Source organism: Macaca nemestrina, chromosome 10, assembly GCF_043159975.1.
Source record: "Macaca nemestrina isolate mMacNem1 chromosome 10, mMacNem.hap1, whole genome shotgun sequence".
Classification (NCBI taxonomy): domain Eukaryota; kingdom Metazoa; phylum Chordata; class Mammalia; order Primates; family Cercopithecidae; genus Macaca; species Macaca nemestrina.
Window position 1 is genome coordinate 8,677,709 of NC_092134.1, and position 22,132 is coordinate 8,699,840.

At 57.5% G+C, this 22,132-nt stretch overlaps 1 protein-coding gene across 39 annotated transcripts in view; it reads left to right on the forward strand.

The window, feature by feature from the left end:
• LOC105493668 (nuclear receptor corepressor 2) overlaps positions 1 to 21,105 on the forward strand; it is a 240,074-nt gene extending 218,969 nt beyond the window's left edge. For 16 of the 39 annotated variants that reach the window (XM_011761567.3, XM_071070825.1, XM_011761578.3 and 13 more), the window contains 16 exons: positions 1,273 to 1,627; positions 2,975 to 3,196; positions 3,769 to 4,020; positions 5,102 to 5,251; positions 5,408 to 5,557; positions 5,650 to 5,866; positions 8,574 to 9,115; positions 10,163 to 10,312; positions 10,515 to 10,660; positions 11,140 to 11,333; positions 12,286 to 12,435; positions 13,102 to 13,250; positions 14,698 to 14,751; positions 17,929 to 18,153; positions 19,210 to 19,389; positions 19,941 to 21,105. In XM_011761567.3, the coding sequence (XP_011759869.2) occupies positions 1,273 to 1,627; positions 2,975 to 3,196; positions 3,769 to 4,020; positions 5,102 to 5,251; positions 5,408 to 5,557; positions 5,650 to 5,866; positions 8,574 to 9,115; positions 10,163 to 10,312; positions 10,515 to 10,660; positions 11,140 to 11,333; positions 12,286 to 12,435; positions 13,102 to 13,250; positions 14,698 to 14,751; positions 17,929 to 18,153; positions 19,210 to 19,389; positions 19,941 to 20,122 (3,318 nt within the window). In that variant the 3' untranslated portion in view covers positions 20,123 to 21,105. The remainder of the gene's footprint in view (positions 1 to 1,272; positions 1,628 to 2,974; positions 3,197 to 3,768; positions 4,021 to 5,101; positions 5,252 to 5,407; positions 5,558 to 5,649; positions 5,867 to 8,573; positions 9,116 to 10,162; positions 10,313 to 10,514; positions 10,661 to 11,139; positions 11,334 to 12,285; positions 12,436 to 13,101; positions 13,251 to 14,697; positions 14,752 to 17,928; positions 18,154 to 19,209; positions 19,390 to 19,940) is intronic. The other 23 variants (XM_071070832.1, XM_071070833.1, XM_071070831.1 and 20 more) reach the window with 11 other exon arrangements.
• The last annotated feature ends 1,027 nt before the right edge of the window (positions 21,106 to 22,132 follow it).

Consider the following 22,132-nt stretch of genomic DNA (forward strand, 5'->3'; position numbering starts at 1 on the left):
GCTTGAGGATGTTGCATGCGTTCATTGTTTCACCCCCTAGCAACGCTCTGAGGTCGTTTTCTTAATGACTTTATTTTATTGCTGAGTAAATGGAGGTTCAGAGAGGTTCAACGACTCACCCAGAGTCATGCAGCAAATGCAGCTGTGAAACCCAAATCCAGATATTCCTACAGCTGCAGCATCCACTGCAACCCCCAGCAGGTTGCACCATAAGAGGCCCCAGTCCCACCAGGCAGCCCCAGCGCAGTAGGGGAAGTTCCGTGCCGATGGTACGAGGAGCTGCTCGGTGGAAAGCCCCTGAAGGCCACCGTCCTTCCATGTAGGCAGAGGTGGCCTCCTGTGAAGGGGAAGAAGAGTGGGAGCCACTCTGGGACTGTGGGGCTGTGGGGCTGTGAGGCGGAAGGATTGGTGGGTGTCCCGGGAGGGGTTCCAGCTTGCAGGAAGGTTTTGAAGCCGGGGAGAAGGTGGAAGCAGTAAGATCCCTGAATGCCAGGGGAAGGGTTTGGCTCTCAGCCCCTAGGCAATTATGGAGTCCTTGGCAAGCATCCACCGCATTACCAAGACGGGGGCCAGATTCTAGAATATTCTTTTGAAAAACAAGGGCAGTTCCCCTTTTTATGAAAGTAATGAAGACATCCCTAAATAGAGTTTTGTTGCTTGCAAAGCCCTAAGGCCCCACCATATCAGTGTCTCCCAAGCCTGCTGAACAGGGGCAGGGGACCTGGTGGCCTGGCTACGAAGGTCCCAGTCTGGACTGTAACCCCCGCCATTTCCTCAGCCACCCTTTCGGTCCTGAGAGCAAACACCTCAGCCCTGACCTCAGTGTCCCCGGGGCTGAAAGCCTCAGGGCGGGTGGCATTGAGTCTGGGTGCTGACTTTCTCAGCTCGGCATTGGGTGGGCCACGGAGGGTCTCAGGCTGAACAGAGGAAAGTTTTTACCCACATGCGGGTGTTGGGCATCTTTCTGGCGAACTCCAGGGACCATGAGAGGGCCTACCACTCGCGGCAGGGAGAGCGGACTACTGAACTTTTTACCCCTTTCAGCAGTCCTCCCAGGGAGCTTGGGGACCAGGGTCAGGCCCGGGGTGGGTAGGGCAGTAAGTAACAAGTGTGCCCGTCTCAGGGTTAGCAAAGCCCTCCGTCTCCCTGCCTCTGGAGGCATAAGATGTCACTTCCATCTTATAGATGACAAACTGAGGCTCAGAAGGGGGATGCAGCTGGTCTGGGCTATGGCTGTGGCCAAGGCTGGAGCTCACACCCCCTCTGCCCCAGGGCACCCCGCTCAAGTACGACACCGGCACGTCCACCACTGGCTCCAAAAAGCACGACGTACGCTCCCTCATCGGCAGCCCCGGCCGGACGTTCCCACCTGTGCACCCGCTGGACGTGATGGCTGACGCCCGGGCACTGGAACGCGCCTGCTACGAGGAGAGCCTGAAGAGCCGGCCGGGGACCGCCGGCAGCTCGGGGGGCTCCATTGCTCGTGGTGCCCCGGTCATTGTGCCTGAGCTGGGCAAGCCGCGGCAGAGCCCCCTGACCTATGAGGACCATGGGGCACCCTTCGCTGGCCACCTTCCGCGAGGCTCGCCTGTGACCACGCGGGAGCCCACGCCGCGCCTGCAGGAGGGTGAGTGAGTGGGGTGTACGTGGGCCTGAGTGGGGTGGGCGCCTGTCTGGGAAAGCTGTGCCTCCCCATCCACTATTAGCTTAGTTCGCACCCGGGTCCACCACATCCAAACCACCTGCAGTCCTGTGGGCTCTGCTTCCAATTCCAAACCCTGTCCAATTTCTTGCCACCTCCCAGACCACCATGGTGTCTCACCTACTTTCCCCCACGCCCCTACCTCTTCCTGCTGTAATCCACTCTGCAAACAGCTGCCCGAATACTTTTAAAAAATGCAAATCAAATTATTCCACTTCCCTGCTTTCATCCTTCTAGCAACTTCACACATTTTGCTCTGGCCTTGGGGCGCCTGCATGTTGGGACCCTGCCTGCCTCTTATTCAACCAGATTCCTTCGTCCTCCCCAGCCCCAGCCCCAGGCCCCCTTTCTCTTTGTTCCCTGGCCATGCTCAGCTGGGTCAATTCCGTCTTCGCTGGGGACCTTTGCATGGCTCCTCCTCTTTGCCTGCCATGTCCCTGCCTTCCAGATCTTTACAGAGTGTGTTTCTTCCCATCCCTCGGGTCTTTGTTTACATGTTACATCCTTGCAGAGGCTTCTTCTAACCAAACCCCCTCTCCCCACTTCATATCACATGCTGTGACGTTTTAAAATTGTCTTCCGGCCAGGCATGGTGGCGTACGCCTGTAATCCCAGCACTTTGGGAGGCCAAGGCGGGCAGATCACCTGAGGTCAGGAGTTCAAGACCAGCCTGGTCAACATGGTGAAACCCTCTCTACTAAAAATACAAAAAAATAGCCGGGTGTGGTGGTGTGCACCTGTAATCCCAGCTACTCGGGAGGCTGAGGCGGGAGAAGCGCTTGAGCCTGGGTGGCAGAGGTTACAGTGAGCAGAGATCTTGCCACTGCACTCCAGCCTGGGCAACAAGAGTGAAACTCCATCTCAAAAAAAAAAAAGAAAGAAAATTTTCTTCCGCGGGTGTTTCACTCTGTAATTCTCATTTGTTTGCTAGTTTATCACCTGTCTCTCCCATTGAATGTCAGTTCGTGGGGGCTGGGATTGCTGTTTGCTTTGTTCACTGCGGTATCCCCAGTTCTCACAACAATGCTTGCCACATTGTAGAGGCTGCATGAATTTTTTTTATCGATTGAGTGAATGGATGAAAGAATGAATTTTTAAAAAACTGTAACACAAAAGCAAATGACTCAAAGCAAAAAAGTGAACTAAGGCAATGAAGAAATGGAGTGAATGAAGAGGCCTGGTCCTTGACGACTCCCCGTAAACGCCAGCCCCAGAGGCCCTGCATGGGGAGCTGGTGCAGAGGCCCGATGCATCCACCTTGCCCATCCACAGGCAGCCTGTCTTCCAGCAAGGCATCCCAGGACCGAAAGCTGACGTCGACGCCTCGTGAGATCGCCAAGTCCCCGCACAGCACTGTGCCCGAGCACCACCCACACCCCATCTCGCCCTATGAGCACCTACTTCGGGGCGTGAGTGGCGTGGACCTGTATCGTGGCCACATCCCCCTGGCCTTCGACCCCACCTCCATACCCCGCGGCATCCCTCTGGACGCAGGTGATTGCCCCGGGGCTCCCAGAACCCTGCGGTGGTGCTGCACAGGGCCAGGGACCTCATCAGTGTTCCCTCAGGGACTCTTTAGGCATCAACTGTCAGGTTCCCCTGGATGGGGAAACTGAGGCCTCGAGATTGGAAGACCCAACAGTGTCATCATGACCAGCTTAGGTTGGAGCAGAATTTCTCTTAGTAGTTTGCAGGACATGTGGGGTTAAACATTTCAGTGGTTTTCTTTTCCTGCAGGACTTATCAGTGCCTTTAGCAATGCAGTGGTATCGAATGGGGACTTGTGTATATGCGTTTTCCCTTTAGTGTGTTCATCTGCATTGGGATGTCCTATGTTTGGGACAACTTCCGTGCAAAAAGCATCCTTCATAGAAGTCACCCCCTCGTGTCTTGGGGCCATGTTTTCCTGCCGTCCGGTGCTCAGTTCTGGCTTATGCTTTGGGCAGCCGCACATGTAGGTGGGAGAAGCTATCCAGGTGCAGAAGTAGGGGGCATCCAGACAGGTGGAGCAACACCATCAGGCCTAGGTGTGGCTGGCCTCACATGAGCTCCCCTCTGCCCCGCAGCTGCTGCCTACTACTTGCCCCGGCACCTGGCCCCCAATCCCACCTACCCGCACCTGTACCCACCCTACCTCATCCGCGGCTACCCCGACACGGCGGCGCTGGAGAACCGGCAGACCATCATCAATGACTACATCACCTCACAGCAGATGCACCACAACGCAGCCACCGCCATGGCCCAGCGAGCCGACATGCTGAGGGGCCTCTCGCCCCGCGAGTCCTCGCTGGCACTCAACTACGCTGCCGGCCCCCGAGGTGCGTGGGCAGGCAGACCACCTCCACTGGGTTTGGCCTTATTCCCAAAGGACATGGGTGTACCCTGTGGCCTTGCAGAGGCAGCTAGACCTGGTCACCTTGTGGGTCACCTTGTGTGAACAGACCTGAGTGGGTGGCCTGGGGTTGTGCATGCTGTGGGTGCTGGTTGGCATCTGGTAGGTGAGTGCCGGCGTGTGCCTCCTGGCTGCATCCTCAGTGGGTGTGCGTGCATCTGTGTATACTCTTAGGATACAGGGGCCTCAGGAGCTTAAAGAAAGATCAAAATGTGGCTGGGCACAGTGGCTCGTGCCTGTAATCCCAGCACTTGGGGAGGCCGAGGCGGGTGGATAACAAGATCAGGAGTTTGAGACCAGCCTGACCAACATGGTGAAACCCCGTCTCTACTAAAAATACAAAAATTAACCAGGCATGGTGATGCGCACCTGTAGTCCCAGCTACTCAGGAGGCTGAGGCAAGATAATCACCTGAACCCGGGAGGCGGTGGTTGCAGTGAGCCGAGATTGTGCCACTGCACTCCAGCCTGGGGGACAGGGCGAGACTCTGTCTCAAAAAAAAAAGAAAAAAGATGAAAATGTGAGGTGAGGCTGTTTGGAGTTTGTTCCTTTGCCTCGTAAACAGCCCACAGCTGCTTTGCATGCACGTGTTCCAGGGCTGTCCTCAGAAATGCTTCTGGAATAACCAAGTTCTAGTTGGGGTTCAGCTGGAAAAGCCGAAGTCACACTAGGTATTTTGAACAGCGTGGGTTGAATACAGGGAATGGATTGTGTAGGTGTGAGAGGCTGAAGGGGCACAGAGGGCCTGAGATGGGAACCAGTGAGGGCAGCTGCAGGAGATGCCGCGGCTCAGGCTTGGGAGCAGAAGAGGAGGTGGGACCGAGAGAACCTGAGCATTCAGGAAAGGGTTCTATGGCTGGTGCTGGGAGCTGAGGAGGGAGTGCCCACCACCAGCTCTGCTGGCTCCAGGAGTGTGTGCCATGCTCTCCAGGAGGGTGATCTGGCCGGTGGGCAGCCTGGCCTCTCTCCTCCCTGTGGCTACAGCCCTGGCCCAACACCTCCCGCAGGCATCATCGACTTGTCCCAAGTGCCACACCTGCCCGTGCTGGTGCCCCCGACGCCAGGCACCCCAGCCACCGCCATGGACCGCCTTGCCTACCTCCCCACCGCACCCCAGCCCTTCAGCAGCCGCCACAGCAGCTCCCCACTCTCCCCAGGTAGCGCCACCACCCAGTCCGGGGTGGGGACCCCGGCATCCATAGGAGGTGGCTGGGGATGGGTGGCAGGCCCTGCTCTCTCTGCCCCAGCCTAGAAGACAAAGCCAGCCTCTTCTTGGGCCCTGGGGCTGAGTCTCTGGCCTTTGGGTTTCCTAGGAGGCCCCACGCACTTGACAAAACCAACCACCACGTCCTCGTCCGAGCGGGAGCGAGACCGGGATCGGGAGCGTGACCGGGATCGGGAGCGGGAAAAGTCCATCCTCACATCCTCCACAACGGTGGAGCATGCGCCCATCTGGAGGCCCGGTAGGGCATCAGAGCCCCCCACCGTCCCCGCCCCGGGACTCCCTGTGGGCCGCAGGAGGCCTCCCCCTGCTGATGCCACTGCCTGTCACCAGGTACAGAGCAGAGCAGCGGCAGCAGTGGCAGCAGCGGCGGGGGTGGGGGCAGCAGCAGCCGCCCCGCATCCCACTCCCATGCCCACCAGCACTCGCCCATCTCCCCCCGGACCCAGGACGCTCTCCAGCAGAGGCCCAGTGTGCTGCACAACACAGGCATGAAGGGCATCATCACCGCTGTAGAGCCCAGCACGCCCACGGTCCTGAGGTGGGCCAGGTTGGCACGGGGGAGGGGAGGGAACGGGCGGGTGGATGGGTGGTCAGTAGGAGGATGAGCAGATGAGAGGATGCTTGGTGGGACGTACATGGGAGGTGGGTGGGTGGGCAGATGTGTGGGGGTAGAAGAATAGAGTAGTGTGAGTAGTAGATGGATGGGTGGGTGGTTGGGTTAGGCAGGTGGGTGGGAGGATAGATGGCTCGGTTAGCCAGGTGGATAGATGAATGGGTGGGTGGGTGGGTTAGGTGGGTAAGGTGGGTGGGTGAGAGGATAGATGGCTGGGTTGGCTGGGTGGATGGATGGATGGGTGGGTGGTCGGGTTAGGTGGGTAGGTGGATCAGTGGAAGGATAGATGGCTGGGTTAGCTCAGTGGATGGGTGGATGGTCAGGTTAGGTAGGTAGGTGGGTGGGTGGCAGGATAGATGGCCGGGTTAGCCAGATAGATGGATGGATGGGTGGGTGGTTGGGTTAGGTGGGTAGGTGGGTCAGTGGGAGGATAGATGGTTAGGTTAGCTGGGTGGGTGGATGGATTGGTGGGTGGTTGGATTAGGGAGGTAGGTGGGTGGGTGAGAGTATAGACGTCTGGGTTAGCTGGGTGGATGGATAGGTGGGTGGGTGGTTGGGTTAGGGAGGTAGGTGGGTGAGTAAGAGTGTAGATGGCTGGGTTAGCTGGGTGGGTGGATGGATGGGTGGGTGGTTGGATTAGGGAGGTAGGTGGGTGAGTGAGAGTGTAGATGGCTGGGTTAGCTGGGTGGGTGGATGGATGGGTGGGTGGTTGGATTAGGGAGGTAGGTGGGTGAGTGAGAGTATAGATGGCTGGGTTAGCTGGGTGGGTGTATGGATGGGTGGGTGGTAGGGTGAGATGGATGATGGAATGGATGGTTGGATGAGTAATTGGGGGCATGAGTGGATGGAGGCTCAGGTGGATGGACGATGGGTTGGGTGGTGGGATGAGTAGGTGGGGAGGTTATTTGGTTTGAGAATAGAATCTGTGGAGAGGGAGAGACTGAATGGGGGCTGTGAGGAAAGGCTTTCCTGGTCCCCCACATTTAGCAAGGCCAGCAAGGAAAAGAGGTGTCCCTCTTGCCTGGACAAAGTCCCAAGTTTCTCTGAGATGGGAGAGGCCCCTGAGTGCCCTTTGGTGACATATACTCCAGAGACTGTGGTCAGAGCTGTTTCACCAGTGGAGTGGAGTCGCTCCTTAACACCCTTCCCTGCCCGGGACTTTTGTTTGTTTGTTTGTTTTTGTTTTTGAGATGGAGTTGTACTCTGTCGCCCAGGCTGGAGTGCAGTGGTATGATCTCTGCTCACTGCAAGCTCCGCCTTCCAAGTTCAAGCGATTGTCCTGCCTCAGCCTCCCAGGTAGCTGGGATTACAGGCACATGCCACCATGCCCAGCTAATTTTCTTTTTTGAGATGGAGTCTCGCTCTGTTGCCCAGGCTGGAGTGCAGTAGCCAGATCTCAGCTCACTGCAAGCTCCACCTCCCGGGTTTACGCCATTCTCCTGCCTCAGCCTCCTCAGTAGCTGGGACTACAGGTGCCCGCCACCTCGCCTGGCTAGTTTTTTGTATTTTTTAGTAGAAACGCAGTTTCACCATGTTGGCCAGGCTGGTCTCAAACTCCTGACCTCAAGTGATCTGCCTGCCTCAGCCTCCCAGAGTGCCGGGATTACAGGCATGACCCACTGCACCCAGCCTCCGGGACCTATTTAGAGGCAACTTACTCCTCCAAAATGAATTTTCATTCAAAAAGTACCCATGCCCCAACTTCCGCTTGAGTGGCTGAAGTCATACCCTCCCCTAATCATGATTCCAATGAAAATGAAAAATGGTATCATTTCCCAAAAGCAGTGGTGACTTTGTCACCCCCGACTCAGAGACCCAGCAGGTGCATGAAGCACTAACCCCCAGCTGTGGAGAGCAGGGTTCCGCACACAGGCTCTGTGGGATGCACCTGCCCACTGCCCGCTCATGAATGAGGCCCTGGGAGTTAGAGTTAGCGAGAGATGGGGGCGCCCCCCCCCATGGAAACACAGGGCTCCAGGAAGGCCGAGTGGGTGGAGCAGCCAGCTCCTGTTGCAGCCTCAGCCCTGTGCAGGGGCAGCTGTGCCCCAGCTTCTCACTCACAGAGCTGGGAACAGCAACGTTCCCTGTTCTCAGCATCCACCCTGGCCGCCCCCCGGGGTCCTTCCTCTTGCTCTCCTGCTCCTCACGTGGCTTTTTTAGCTCCTCCGGTATCCTGAGCAGGCCCAGCTCCCTCGTGTGCCCCCTCCCTGGAGACCTCCTAGCCCTGCCTCAGCTTCCTTGCCCTTCTTTCCTGGCACCTCACTGACTGCCTCCACACAGTTACCAGGCTCTGTAGGGCTTGGGATGTCTGTTAACGTGTTCATAGTCTGTTTTCTGAATTAGATGGTAAATGCTTGCATCCATTTTATGACCGCTGTATTCACAGTGTCTAGAACAGTGCCTGGCACCTAGTAGCTGCTTAATCAGAAGTTTTGGAAAGATGCAAGGAATGAATGGACGAATGAGTGGGATAGGCCAAACCATACCACACAGAGTCTGACAGGTTACAGTCAGGAGGGCAGGTTCACTCTGGGAGCAGCAGGGAATGTGGATTTATTCCAGGGCAATGGGGACTCACCGAGGGTGGTGGAGGAAGGGGGCAGCTCCCATGACCGCCTGACTGTCTTCTTTCCTCCCCCAGGTCCACCTCCACCTCCTCACCCGTTCGCCCGGCTGCCACATTCCCACCCGCCACCCACTGCCCACTGGGCGGCACCCTCGATGGGGTCTACCCTACCCTCATGGAGCCCGTCTTGCTGCCCAAGGAGGCTCCCCGGGTCGCCCGGCCAGAGCGGCCCCGAGCAGACACCGGCCATGCCTTCCTCGCCAAGCCCCCAGCCCGCTCCGGGCTGGAGCCTGCCTCCTCCCCCAGCAAGGGCTCGGAGCCCCGGCCCCTAGCACCCCCCGTCTCTGGCCACGCCACCATCGCCCGCACCCCTGCGAAGAACCTCGCACCCCACCACGCCAGCCCGGACCCGCCGGCGCCGCCCGCCTCAGCCTCGGACCCGCACCGGGAAAAGACTCAAAGTAAACCCTTTTCCATCCAGGAACTGGAACTCCGTTCTCTGGGTAAGACCACCCTGACAGCGGCCACCTTCATAGACGCGATTATCATGCGTCAAATTGCTCACGATAAAGGGGCGCGAGAAGGAGGTGCGCTGGCCAACGGCTCCCCTCGCGATGGTAAGACTTCCGGCCCGCACCCACCCCGTCTCGTGGTCCAAAGATATTTTCAGATCTCTGCTTTTTACTTTGGCCCCCGTTTTTTTCGTTGTTGGTTTCGGTATTTTGTTTTGAAGCCCGTCCGTCCTCGCCGGTTTGCACGTGCTGACGACTACTCCGGCCGCGCCTGCCCCTCTGGTTTGGGGGCGCTCATCATTTGCACATCATTTTACCATGGTTTTTTTTTTTTTTTTTTTTTTGGATTTTTGCTTTTTTTTCCTTTAATGAATGGATCTGTGATTCTGACTTCGACTGCGCCCCCATCTCCCACTTTGCGCCTGTGTCTGGGGAGCAGGGATGGGGCTGCGGGGGGTCTCAGGCCTATGCCCCCACCTGTCGGCTGCCTGGATGCAGCTGGACTAGGGGGAAGTGGAGGCAGGCGGTGCAGGAGACAGGCGGTGCAGGGAGAAGCTGAGGCGGGGCGGGGGCCTGCACTGTCGAGGAGGAACTGAGCCCAGTTCTTTCATCCTGCCCTGTCCCCAGCCCATGTACCCCAGAAAAAGGGGAGCCCTCTGCATCTGGCCCCCTACCTTGGCCCTAGTTCATGGCTTCTCTCTGTTGGACTGGGATGGCCAAGGCTATATAGCCCAGGCGGGGCCCGGGGACCCAGGGTCACTCCCAGCCACACCCCCACTTCTCACTCTGCCCCACACACTCCTTCCCCCAGAGACCCACGCTGTCCCTGTCTCACACTGGCCTCGCCCCGCCTCCACCACCTGAGCCCATCTCTGTCCCTTCTGGCCTCATCTCTCTCTGTGGCTCCATCTCCCTCTGTCTCTGTCTCTCCCAGGCTCTGCATCTCTCTCCATCTCTCTCCACCTCTCCCTTGGCCTCCCTCTCTCTCCCCAACACCCCTCTCTGCCTTACTTTCTTTGGGTGCCCAAACCCCACCCCTAGCTTGCGTTCCCCTTGACCCCACGGGGATCCAGCCAGCTGGGAGGGCAGCCCTGCCCCTCGGACCCCGAGCCCCTGGGCCTGGTGCCTGACTCTGCACCCCGCCTGCCCTAGGTTACCACGGCAGCAGCTACAGCCCTGAAGGGGTGGAGCCCGTCAGCCCTGTGAGCTCACCCAGCCTGACACACGACAAGGGGCTCCCCAAGCACCTGGAAGAGCTGGACAAGAGCCACCTGGAGGGGGAGCTGCGGCCCAAGCAGCCAGGTACGCCCCGCCCAGTACCCAGGCCCCAGAAACCCTGCACAATGAGGACCCTCACGGCCCCATCACGCAGATGGGAAAAGAGAGGTGCCTAAAGGCCAAGGAATCGGCTGGGTCATGAGGCTCAAAGGCACAGGGCTGGGATTTGGGCCCAGCAGCCCTGGGGCCAGCAGACACCCCCTGACCAGCTCTGCTCTGCCTGCAGGCCCCGTGAAGCTCGGCGGGGAGGCTGCCCACCTCCCACACCTGCGGCCGCTGCCCGAGAACCAGCCCTCGTCCAGCCCGCTGCTCCAGACTGCCCCGGGGGTCAAAGGTCACCAGCGGGTGGTCACTCTGGCCCAGCACATCAGTGTAACTACGCGTTCTCTGCCACACCTTGTCATCCTTGCCCCTGGGGGCACCGGGCCTGGAGAGGGGATGGGGAACCCCACAGCCCCTCTGTCCTGGCGGGGTGGCTGGGGGATCCAGGGCGTGGGTGAGGGTGAGATCCCAGAGCCCTGAGCACCTATACCATCACCACCCCCTCATCCATGGGTGGAGCCTGTGATGTGAGCCAACAGCATCTTCACGGGCAGTGAAGCCCTCCTGGTGGCCCGGGTTTCTCAGTGTCATGGGCTGGTCATACCAGCCATCTGCCAACTACCAGCTTGGGACCACTGACCACAGCCCGACTCCCATGCACCCGGGGACACGGAGGCCCAGAGGGTGGCGGGCAGATCCACAGTCACCCAGCCAGGATTTTTCCCCAAGGTCCATCTAGCCCCTCCCCACCCCCAGAAGGTTCTGGCAGGAGGGTGCTGCCTGACCCTGGGCCCCCCACTTGCCTGCAGGAGGTCATCACACAGGACTACACCCGGCACCACCCACAGCAGCTCAGCGCACCCCTGCCCGCCCCCCTGTACTCCTTCCCTGGGGCCAGCTGCCCCGTCCTGGACCTCCGCCGCCCACCCAGTGACCTCTACCTCCCGCCCCCGGACCACGGTGCCCCGGCCCGTGGCTCCCCCAACAGCGAAGGGGGCAAGAGGTGAGTGTGGGGTGGGGGTGCCTCTTGCTGGTCAGCCGGTGGGAGGCCTTCGTCAGCTGCCTGCCTCAGAGCTGGGTCTGAGCTCAGCTGCATATGAGGCCCGCCTGGTGCCATTGCACAGGCAAGAAATGGAAGCTCCGGGAGATGGGGAAGTCACAGAGCAGATACATAACCAATAATAGCCGATAAAAGTACACACTGTGCTCAGTGGGTTCCAGGCACTCAATGTGTACCCTTTACACACAGCCCCCAGGAGACACAGGCAGCATTCTCCCCATTTCACAGATGAAGAAACTAAGGCCTGGAGACGTGAATTCACTTGCCCACAGGGACACAGTCAGTAGGTGACAGAGGGGGTTTGATCCAGGGCTGTATGATTAGAGAGCAGCCTTTCCACACATGCACACACACATACACGCACACCTGTCAGTGCACACACATGCACATGCTTGCACACATGCACATGCTCACGCACACTCCCACCCTTGTGAACCCTGGGGCCTCTGGGGGTCCAAAGAGGAAGAGAGGGGAGGGCCCTGAGCTCCAGGGTGAAGGAGGCATTTTGGTGGGGACGGTGGGGAATGTGTGTGTGAGGACAGATATGGTAAGACAGCAGGACATCTTTGGGGGACAGTGGTGTAGCTGGCACTGGGGTCCAACCAGAATTCAGAGCAGGGGTCAGTAAACTATGGGCCATGGGCCACATCTAGCCTGAGCCCTGTTATTGTACAATTCATGAATTAAAACGATGATTTTACATTTTTAAAGAGTTGTTTTAAAAAATAAAAATAATAACAATACGTGCCAGAGATTACTTGTGGTCGAAAATACCTAAAACGTTTATGATTTGGCCAGGTACAGGAAAGCGTGCGGGGCCCTGGTTTAGAGTGGAGGAGTGCGTCCCCTCAGGAGGGAGACCTCTGACCATATCTGGGGCCCTTTCTCCCTCCAGGTCTCCAGAGCCAAGCAAGACGTCGGTCTTGGGTGGTGGTGAGGACGGTATTGAACCTGTGTCCCCACCGGAGGGCATGACGGAGCCAGGGCACTCCCGGAGTGCTGTGTACCCGCTGCTGTACCGGGACGGGGAGCAGACAGAGCCCAGGTACTGCTGTGGGCACATGGACTGCCCCTGAGATGCTCTGGTATCAGCTCCTTGCCCATCCTTGGCCCCAGTCCACCATGGTGCTGTGTGGAGAGTGACAAGGGCACAGGGCTCAGCTGGGTGACCTCGAGCCTGCTAAGCAAGTTTCGCCAACTTGGGGGTGTAATACATGCCCACCATCCCTGGGGAGACCTCAGTGGTAGCTTTCCATGCCTTGGGCTGGGATCTCAGCTGGTCCAGGCCCCTGTTGCCGGCTCCTGTTGAACCTCTAAGAAATAATGAGTTAAGTGTGCTGGGCCAGACTGGGGGCAATGGGTGAAGTGGGGCCTGAGAAGGAAGCTGGGGCCGCTGGCCTTGGGGAAGGGCATGATCGGAACCCAATTTCAATCCTTGGGGCTCTCTTGAGAGGGTCAGGCTGGAGGAAGTGGTCAGAGGCAGCCCACCACACAGCCAGGCGTCTCCCAAGACACCCCTAGCCCCAGGATGGGTGAACCACAGAGGATATTTTAGGAGCTGTGATCTTGTACCAGCCAGGGGATGCAGGCGTGGGGATGGGTGAAGCTTGCTTCCAAATGTCTAAGGCATCTCAGGTGGTGAGTTCCCTGTCATCAAAGGCATGCAAGCTCAGCACCAAGTGAACTGATGTGAGGTGTCTGATCCTCACAGCAGGATGGGCTCCAAGTCTCCAGGCAACACCAGCCAGCCGCCAGCCTTCTTCAGCAAGCTGACCGAGAGCAACTCCGCCATGGTCAAGTCCAAGAAGCAAGAGATCAACAAGAAGCTGAACACCCACAACCGGAATGAGCCTGAATACAGTAAGGGGTCTGCAGGCTCCCGGGGAAGCATGGGGCCACGGGTGGGGGGGTGGCCTGCCTGGGTCGCTGGAGCCGCCCAGTAGCAGAAATCCACGGTGCACCTTCGAAAACTAAGTGGCCCTGCTGACCGCCTTCCCCCAGGCCCTTAGCCTCACCTTTGGAGAGCCCTAGGGCAGTTTCTTGATTTGCTGGGCTTTCCGTAGGAGCTTACTGGCACAGAATAGCACCCAGCACATAGCAGGTGCCCAGTGAATACCTGCATGAATACTGGGACCAGGGGTTGGGTCCCTCCCACATAAGGGCTGGGCACCTCCCACACTCAGCACCTGTGTGGCTTTGCACCCATTGACGTGGTTTCTGGGTATGAACGTCCCACTCTGCTTCCCAGTACCTAGCACAGGGCCTGGCACTTAGCAGATCCACCAGAGAGTATGTGAGTGGGTGGGCAAATAAAGAATCTGTCATAGTCCCTGACCCCAAGAAGCCACATCTGCCAGGGGAGTTTGGGCAAATCACAGATGCTCTTCCCTTCGTGGGGCTGGAGTAGAAACCTTGCAGATAGTCACTGGCTTGCCGGGCATGGTGGCTCATGCCTATAGGCCCAGCACTTCAGGAGGATGAGGCAGGAGGGTTGCTTGAAGCCAGCAGTTCAAGACCAGTCTGTGCAACATAGCAAGACCCCATCTCTATAAAAAATTTAAAAGCCAGGCACACACCTATAGTCCCAGCTACTGGGGAGGCTGAGATGGGAGGATTGCTTGAGCCTGGGAGGTCAAGGCTGCAGCGAGCTATGATCACACCACTGCACTCCAGCCTGGGCAACAGAGCAAGAAGTTGTCTCAAGAAAAAAAAAAAAAAAAAATCTCTGACCCAGGCTGGTAACTCCAGGGCCTTGTAAGTGTGGTCCAGGGAACCATAGCATCAGCATCCCCAGGGTACGTTGACATCCCCAGGGTACTGGTTAGAAATGCAGGCCCTTGGCTGGGCACGGTGGCTCACTCCTGTAATCCCAGCACTTTGAGAGGTTGAGGCCGGTGGATCATCTGAGGTCAGGAGTTCGAGACCAGCCTGACCAACATGGTGAAACCCTGTCTCTACTAAAAATACAAAAATGAGCCAGGTGTGGTGGCAGGTGTCTGTAACCCCAGCTACTCAGGAGGCTGAGGCAGGAGAATCACTTGAACCTGGGAGGCGGAGGTTGCGGTGAGCCAAGATTGCACCACTGCACTCCAGCCTGGGTGACAGAGTGAGACTCTATCTCAAAAAAAAAAAAAAGAAAAAAGAAATGCAGACCCTTGGCCCTGTCCCAGGCCTGCTGCATCAGAACCTGCGATGAACAAGATTCCCCAGGTGATGCCAGCACACCTGGCCTGGACCACACAGGACTGGTAGGGCAGGTGATTCCCAGAGACCTGGGGGCCTCACCCATTCTGTCACCCACTTCCAGATATCGGCCAGCCTGGGACGGAGATCTTCAACATGCCCGCCATCACCGGAACAGGTAACCCATCCAGCCCTTGCTATATGGCCGCCCAGGTCCCCGGCGCTCTCTCCCCACCCCTGCTCCAGCTGTCATTAAGGGACGAGGAGCCTTCGCTAGTCCAAGTGCACCCCCTCATTGTGGGATGAACTAACCGCACAGCAGGATTCAGTCACACAACAGGCAGGCGAGGCTTGTTCCCCTTGTAGAAAGGACCCTCGCTGTGTAGGGAGTCTCTGGAGTTAAGATCCCCTGGGGTGGCTAGTGTCAGATGCATCCTCACCAGCTGGAAACTCACCTTGCTGCTTCACCAGTCTCAGCTGGAGATGTGCGTGTCTGGACAAGGAGTGGGCCTGAGCTCAGAGCACAAGCCTCCGAGTTCACCCGGGCATTTGTTATAGCCAGAGCTTCATTCCTTAATTCCAGCCAGGGAACTGGGAGGCCTTTTTTTTTCAAGATCAAATGCAGGTGTGTGGCAGAGATAGGTATAAAATTGACATGCACTTTTAAGCTGAAACTTAAGACTTCTATGATCTTTTGGACTTAGGGGTCCCTTGGGGTTGGAGCCCCATCCTCTAGGAGGGCCCCATTGTGTATTTCCTTGGTGAGTCTGGGGTGTGGCCTCCAGGGGCCACTCCGCATGGGCAGGCCTGGCCCAGTGGGGCTGAGGCAGTTTCGGGGTCAGCTGCCTCTGTGTGGGTGCCTGGTTGTCCTCTGGCCCTTTGGTGGAAGCCGAGGCCGGGATGGAGGTCGGAGAGGTTTCCTGATCTTCCCCGGGAGACGTTCCCGGGCCTTGAGCCCTGGGAATGGGCAAAGGACAGTCATTCAGATAGTATCAGGGTCATCAAGGCCTCTAAATGGGAGTCCCAACTAGGACACCTCCACCCGCCCAGTGACTAGACACCAGGGGCTTTGCCAAGCCTCAGGCAATGGGAAGAAGACAATTTGGTCGAAACAACAAGAGGGTTAGAAATGAATGTTCCTGGGATGTTCTAAATCTTTAAGCAGGTGCTAGACACGCAGGTGTATCTGTATGTACAAATTCATGGCATGGTACAATGAAGATTTATGCTAACACTTGTATATAAATACTTTGTATTTATTTTTTTAAGACACGGTCTTTCTCTGTCACCCAGGCCACAGTGCAGTGGTGTGATCACGGCTCACTGCAGCCTCTGCCTCCCAGGCTTAGATGATCCTCCTATCTCAGCCTCCTGAGCAGCTGGGACTACAGGCACACGCCACTGCACCCAAATAATTTTTTAACTTTTTTGTAGAGACGGGCTCTCGATATGTTACCCAAGCTAGTCTTGAACTCCTGTCCTCAAGCTGAGGATCCTCCCACCTCAACTGAAATTTTTTTTTTTTTTTGACAGAGTTTTGCTCTGTCACCCAGGCTGGAGTGCAGTGGTGCAATCTCGGCTCACTGCAGCCTCTGCCTCCCAGGTTCAAGCAATTCTTCCACCTCAGCCTCCCAAGTAGCAGGATTATAGACACCCGCCACTACACCTGGCTAATTTTTGTGTTTTTAGTAGAGACGGAGTTTCATCATGTTGGCCAGGCTGATCCCGAACTCCTGACATCAGATGACCCAAGTACATTGGCCTCCCAAAGTGCTAGGATTACAGGCGTGAGCAGCCGCACCCGGCCTGATTTTTTCTTTTTATGCAGTTTTCGTCCACAAGAAGAAATTTTCCAGGCGCCAGTCTTTGCCACTCAGCCTGTGTCAGACTTCGCCTTTATAAATGGAGATTGTTAAGCCTGGAGCCAGCTCCATCAGGTCGTGGACTCGTGGCCTTGGGTAGAAGACCGGGTCGCGCTGCTGTGATTTCAGCACTCACCCTTGTTGGAAATGTTGCTTTTTCTTCATGCACATGGCTGTTTTTTTTTAAAGGGCTGCAGAAATGTGGCCAAGACAGCAGAAGAGGTGTGAGCATCCCTGGCTACAAACACATTTGAAACCAAAAGGGAAAAGAAAACGCAGGCAGCCAGCAGTTGCTACAGAAATGTGATTTTCAAAGCATCTGCGTCACCTGCAACCTCATGGAAGCCTCAGTTTAGTTTACAAAGGAGCAAGTGGTCAGAAAGACGATTTGACCACTTTGTATTCATACAATTCATTCAGAGCAGAAGTTTAAAAATCCATGAACCTCTTGCCCCGTGGTAGGCAGGGTGGGATGGGGATTCACTGGGGGCTTTTGAAAGCAAAGTCTGGTTTGGTTTCACAAAAATTCTGAAAAGACAGCACCTATGGGGGTTTGTAAAGGTCCCCCACCTCCACATGGTTCACAAGAAAGAAAGAAGGGAAAGGAGATCTGGTTCACAGAAAAGGTTTCCCACGATTGTCAGGGGATGTTCTGAAAGCATCCTCTTGGGACCGGTTTGTTGATTCGACCACTTTGTCCTTGGGACTGGGTGGCTGGGCCAGCTGGGGCCGGACCAGGGCTGGTCCCGTGATTGTGTCTACCTCTGCCCTGTCCCCTGCACGCACCGTAACTGCATGGCTACGACCTCGCCCTCAGCATCCGTCTCTGCACCTCTTTCTCCTCGTGGCTCCTGGGTGGGGAGAGGCGGAGGGAGGAGAATAGGCCCAGCTTGTGGGGGAGGCAGGGGGCTGCACATCCCAGGTCACACAGGTAGAGGTGGGGCAGCGGGAGGACCATCTGGTCACCTTCTCTCTCTCAGTTCCTTCCCCAGCCCCCCGCCAGCCCCCAGCTCTGGCTTGACCCAATTTTCTAGCAGCCTGTTCCCCAAACATGGCAGCCCTCCCATCTCCCACCCTCTCCATTAAGGCCACTTGGGATTAAAAAAAAAAAAAAAAAACAGCCCAGCTAGGATTGGAGGTGCAGACAGGGCTTGTGATTTCCCAGAGGACAGAATAGGAATGAGGATGGGGCTGGTGGGGGCATCTGACCTCCCCCACCCCACCTCCCTGGCAGTGCCCAAGAGCTTCCGGGGCCCCAGGTAGAAGGAACCAGCCTCTCCCCTTTTATCACCACCCAGCAGGAAAAAAAAGGGTGGGGAGGGATAGGGAAATAAATATGTTGCTTTGCCGAAATGTGCTCACTGTGTATTTCTCTCTCCTCCTCCTCCTCCTCCTCCTCCCCTCTCTCTCTCCCTTCTCTCTCTCCGTCACCCCTCTGGCTCCCCCTCCCCGGCCCCCATGTGTCTGTCTGTCTGTCTGTCTCTCTCTCCCAGGCCTTATGACCTATAGAAGCCAGGCGGTGCAGGAACATGCCAGCACCAACATGGGGCTGGAGGCCATAATTAGAAAGGCACTCATGGGTAAATATGACCAGTGGGAAGAGTCCCCGCCGCTCAGCGCCAATGCTTTTAACCCTCTGAATGCCAGTGCCAGCCTGCCCGCTGCTATGCCCATAACCGCTGCTGACGGACGGAGTGACCACACACTCACCTCGCCAGGTCTGCAGGCCACCTCCGCCCCGCCCCCATCTGTCCCCACCCCCGGTGTGATTAATCCTCGCTCCTCCGCGCTCCTCTGACAACCCCCTCCTCAAGCTTTGGAGCTTGTGACTTTATTTTTGTGCGTGTTTGACCTTGTTCTGGAGTTTGCTAATCTGAAGCTGGGCTGACACCCCCCAAGTGTCTGCACCCTCCACCACCCCCCAGTCCCGGCCCTCCTGACCACTAGTCCCGAAGTGCTGCCGCCTCCCTCGGACACTCACACTGCCGTCTGCCCCCTAGTCCTGCTGCCTTCCTCCCTGCAGGGAGCCAGCCTCCTGGCCCGTCTGTCTCCTTGGGGGAGACCAGGCTGGAGTGAAGGCCCACCCACACCGCGTGGACAGGGGGATGGCAGCCAGGCCTGTGCTCAGCATCTGCCAGGCCCACTGTGTGTCCGCAGCTGCCCCTTAGCCTGGTGGGGAGGAGCCCAGGGTCTGTGTCAGCCCCGGGAGTCAGGGAGCCTTAGGGGTCAGCCCCCCATCTGCCTGGGTCCCCATCAATACCGTCTGTATCAGAGCAGGGAGCTGAGGAGAGAGTTGCAGTTGTCCAACCTAGACACTGAAGCCCCAGGAAGCTTCTGGAGTCTCCCTGGGGGTCAGGCCTGGCCTCAGGGGTCCTGACTTCTCTGCACGGGAACTGGAGCTTGCCTAGCCTTAGCAGGGTCCTGGGGCCACGCTCAGAGTCAAACCGGAAGCCCAGGCTTCATGGTTAGGGTTCCAGCCCCTGGGGCTGGGGTCGCTGCAGGACAGCCCAGGGGGCTATTGCAAACAGCAGACAGTTTAGCCACTTCCCCCCACCCTGCAGAAACTGAGCTCCACCCTCCAGGCTCATGGCTGGCCCTCTGGTCAAGCCTGGCTTCCCAGCTGGGGTGGGCAGCAGGGAGGAGGGGTTTACATCGCTGCTCTCCCTCTTTGGAGGGCCCATGGCAGGACCTCACCCCGCCCCTGTGGCCCCACTGCAGTGTCAGTGCTGTCTTCACTGCCCAACACAGCCCCTTCCCATCTTGTCCCCCTGCAGGCGGCGGCGGGAAGGCCAAGGTCTCTGGCAGACCCAGCAGCCGAAAAGCCAAGTCCCCGGCCCCGGGCCTGGCGTCTGGGGACCGGCCACCCTCCGTCTCCTCAGTGCACTCAGAGGGAGACTGCAACCGCCGGACGCCGCTCACCAACCGTGTGTGGGAGGACCGGCCCTCGTCAGCAGGTGGGCACCAGGTGGGGACAGGGCACTGAATGCCAAGCGCCTGCTGCGTGCAGAGCTCAGACGCAGGCCTGTTCTGTGGAGATGCCGTCCAGGGGCCTGGGCAGCTGAGCCTGGCTCACGAACGGTCAGCATGCTTCCTCCAGGGGCACCGGCAGAGGAAAAGGGTGTGGCTGGGGTCAGATCACCTGGGCCTGGTGGGCCATGCAGGGGAGCCTGGACTTCCTCTGATGGGTAGTGAGGAGCCATGGAGGGCTTTCGGAAAGGAAATGCTGATCTAACACAGGGTCAGAAGGCCCCTGGGAGAACAGACCAGAGGGATGGTGGAGAGGCTACTATAGTCCAGGCAGAAGACAGCAGGGTGTGAACGGGGATGGAAGTAGCACAGGTGAAGAGAGGCAGATGGTTCTGAGAGCTGTTCCCACTTAGAAAGGGCTGGGAGGGCTGTTGGACAGAACCGCTAAGGCCTCTGTTCCCAGTGTGGTGGGCAGGCCGCGGGCAGGGCCTGCCAGGCTCACAGAGGCCTCCTGGGCATCTTTTGCTTCTTCCCACAGGTTCCACGCCATTCCCCTACAATCCCCTGATCATGCGGCTGCAGGCGGGTGTCATGGCTTCCCCACCCCCACCGGGCCTCCCCGCGGGCAGCGGGCCCCTCGCTGGCCCCCACCACGCCTGGGACGAGGAGCCCAAGCCACTGCTCTGCTCGCAGTACGAGACACTGTCCGACAGCGAGTGACTCAGAATGGGGGAGGGGGGCGGTGTCGGGTCCCAGCGAGCCACAGGAAGAGCCCGGCAGGAGCAGGGCGGGTGCCGACTCCCCCCGACGAGGAAGGAGCCCCTGAGTACGCCTGCGCCTCCATCCATCCATCCGTCCAGAGCCGGCATCCTTGCCTGTCTAAAGCCTTAACTAAGACTCCCGCCCCGGGCTGGCCCTGTGCAGACCTTACTCAGGGGATGTTTACCTGGTGCTCGGGAAGGGAGGGGAAGGGGCCGGGGAGGGGGCACGGCAGGCGTGTGGCAGCCACACGCAGGCGGCCGGGGCGGCCAGGGACCCAAAGCAGGACGACCACGCACCTCCACGCCACTGCCTCCCCCAAATGCATTTGGAACCAAAGTCTAAACTGAGCTCGCAGCCCCCGCGCCCGCCCTCCGCCTCCCATCCCGCTTAGCGCTCTGGACAGACGGACGCAGGCCCTGTCCAGCCCCCAGTGCGCTCGTTCTGGTCCCCACAGGCTGCCCCAGCCAACGAGATTGCTGGAAACCAAGTCAGGCCAGGTGGGCGGACAAAAGGGCCAGGTGCGGCCTGGGGCGAACGGATGCTCGGAGGACTGGACTGTTTTTTTCACACATCGTTGCCGCAGCGGTGGGAAGGAAAGGCAGATGTAAATGATGTATTGGTTTACAGGGTATATTTTTGATACCTTCAATGAATTAATTCAGATGTTTTACGCAAGGAAGGACTTACCCAGTATTACTGCTGCTGTGCTTTTGATCTCTGCTTACCGTTCAAGAGGCGTGTGCAGGCCGACAGTCGGTGACCCCATCACTCGCAGGACCAAGGGGGCGGGGACTGCTGGCTCACACCCCGCTGTGTCCTCCCTCCCTCCCTTCCTTGGGCAGAATGAATTCGATGCGTATTCTGTGGCCGCCATCTGCACAGGGTGGTGGTATTCTGTCATTTACACACGTCGTTCTAATTAAAAAGCGAATTATACTCCAGTTACAAAGGTTTCTTCTCTGCCTCACATTGGGCAGCCAATAGGGCAGGCAGCTGGGGTTTAGAGGACAGTGGGAGTATACCCTTGAAGGGCTAAGGCCACATCCCTCTGAGTCACCAGGAAGTGAATCCTTTTGTGAGTTGAATATTTATACCCTTGGTAAGGACATCACGAGGGCGTCAAATAGTCACATCTGTGGTGAAGGTATCAAGTGTTCACACCCATGCTGAGTGTCAGATGTTCACATGGGTTCACATACATGTGTCAGGTATTCACACAGTCAGGGTGTCATTCACACGCATGGTGAGAGGGTGTCAGGTATTCACACCCATGTATCATGTATTCACACCATGGTGAGTGTGTCAAGTAGTCACACCCATGGTGTCAGATGTTCATACTCATGGTGTTATTCATACCATGGTGAGGGTGTCAGATGTTCACACTCATGGTGTCAGGTGTTACACCATGGTGTCAGGTGTTAACACCATGGTGAGGGTATCATGTTTACACTCATGGTGTCAGGTATTCACACCATGGTGAGAGGATGCCAGGTATTCACACTCATGTGTCAGGTATTCACACCATGGCAAGGGTGTCAAGTAGTCACACCCATGGTGAGGGTGTCAGATGTTCACACTCATGGCAAGAGTATCAAATATGCACAAGGTGAGGGTGTTGGGTATTCACACCCATAGTGAAGGTATCTAATATTCACACCTGTGGAGTCCAGAATGGCCATCACATCCTAATTGGAGTCTTTTAATGTCATCCCTGCCCATGGAGATCATGATAGGGGATGTCCCGGTGTGATTTGAATACAGGCAGGAGAGAGAGAGCAACCCCTGCCAGCTCGTTCAGTTGCCTCTTGAGTTCAGGTGTACCACATCTTGGGTGTGCCCTGTCTTGTGCCCACAGCATCCCTTCTGGAGCAGAGTGAAACCTGGGAATGGCCACAGTTCTTTGCTATTGACCCGGTCACCCTTGGCCTTGTCCCTCAGTGCCAGTGGCCTGGCCCTCCCCTTCATTTT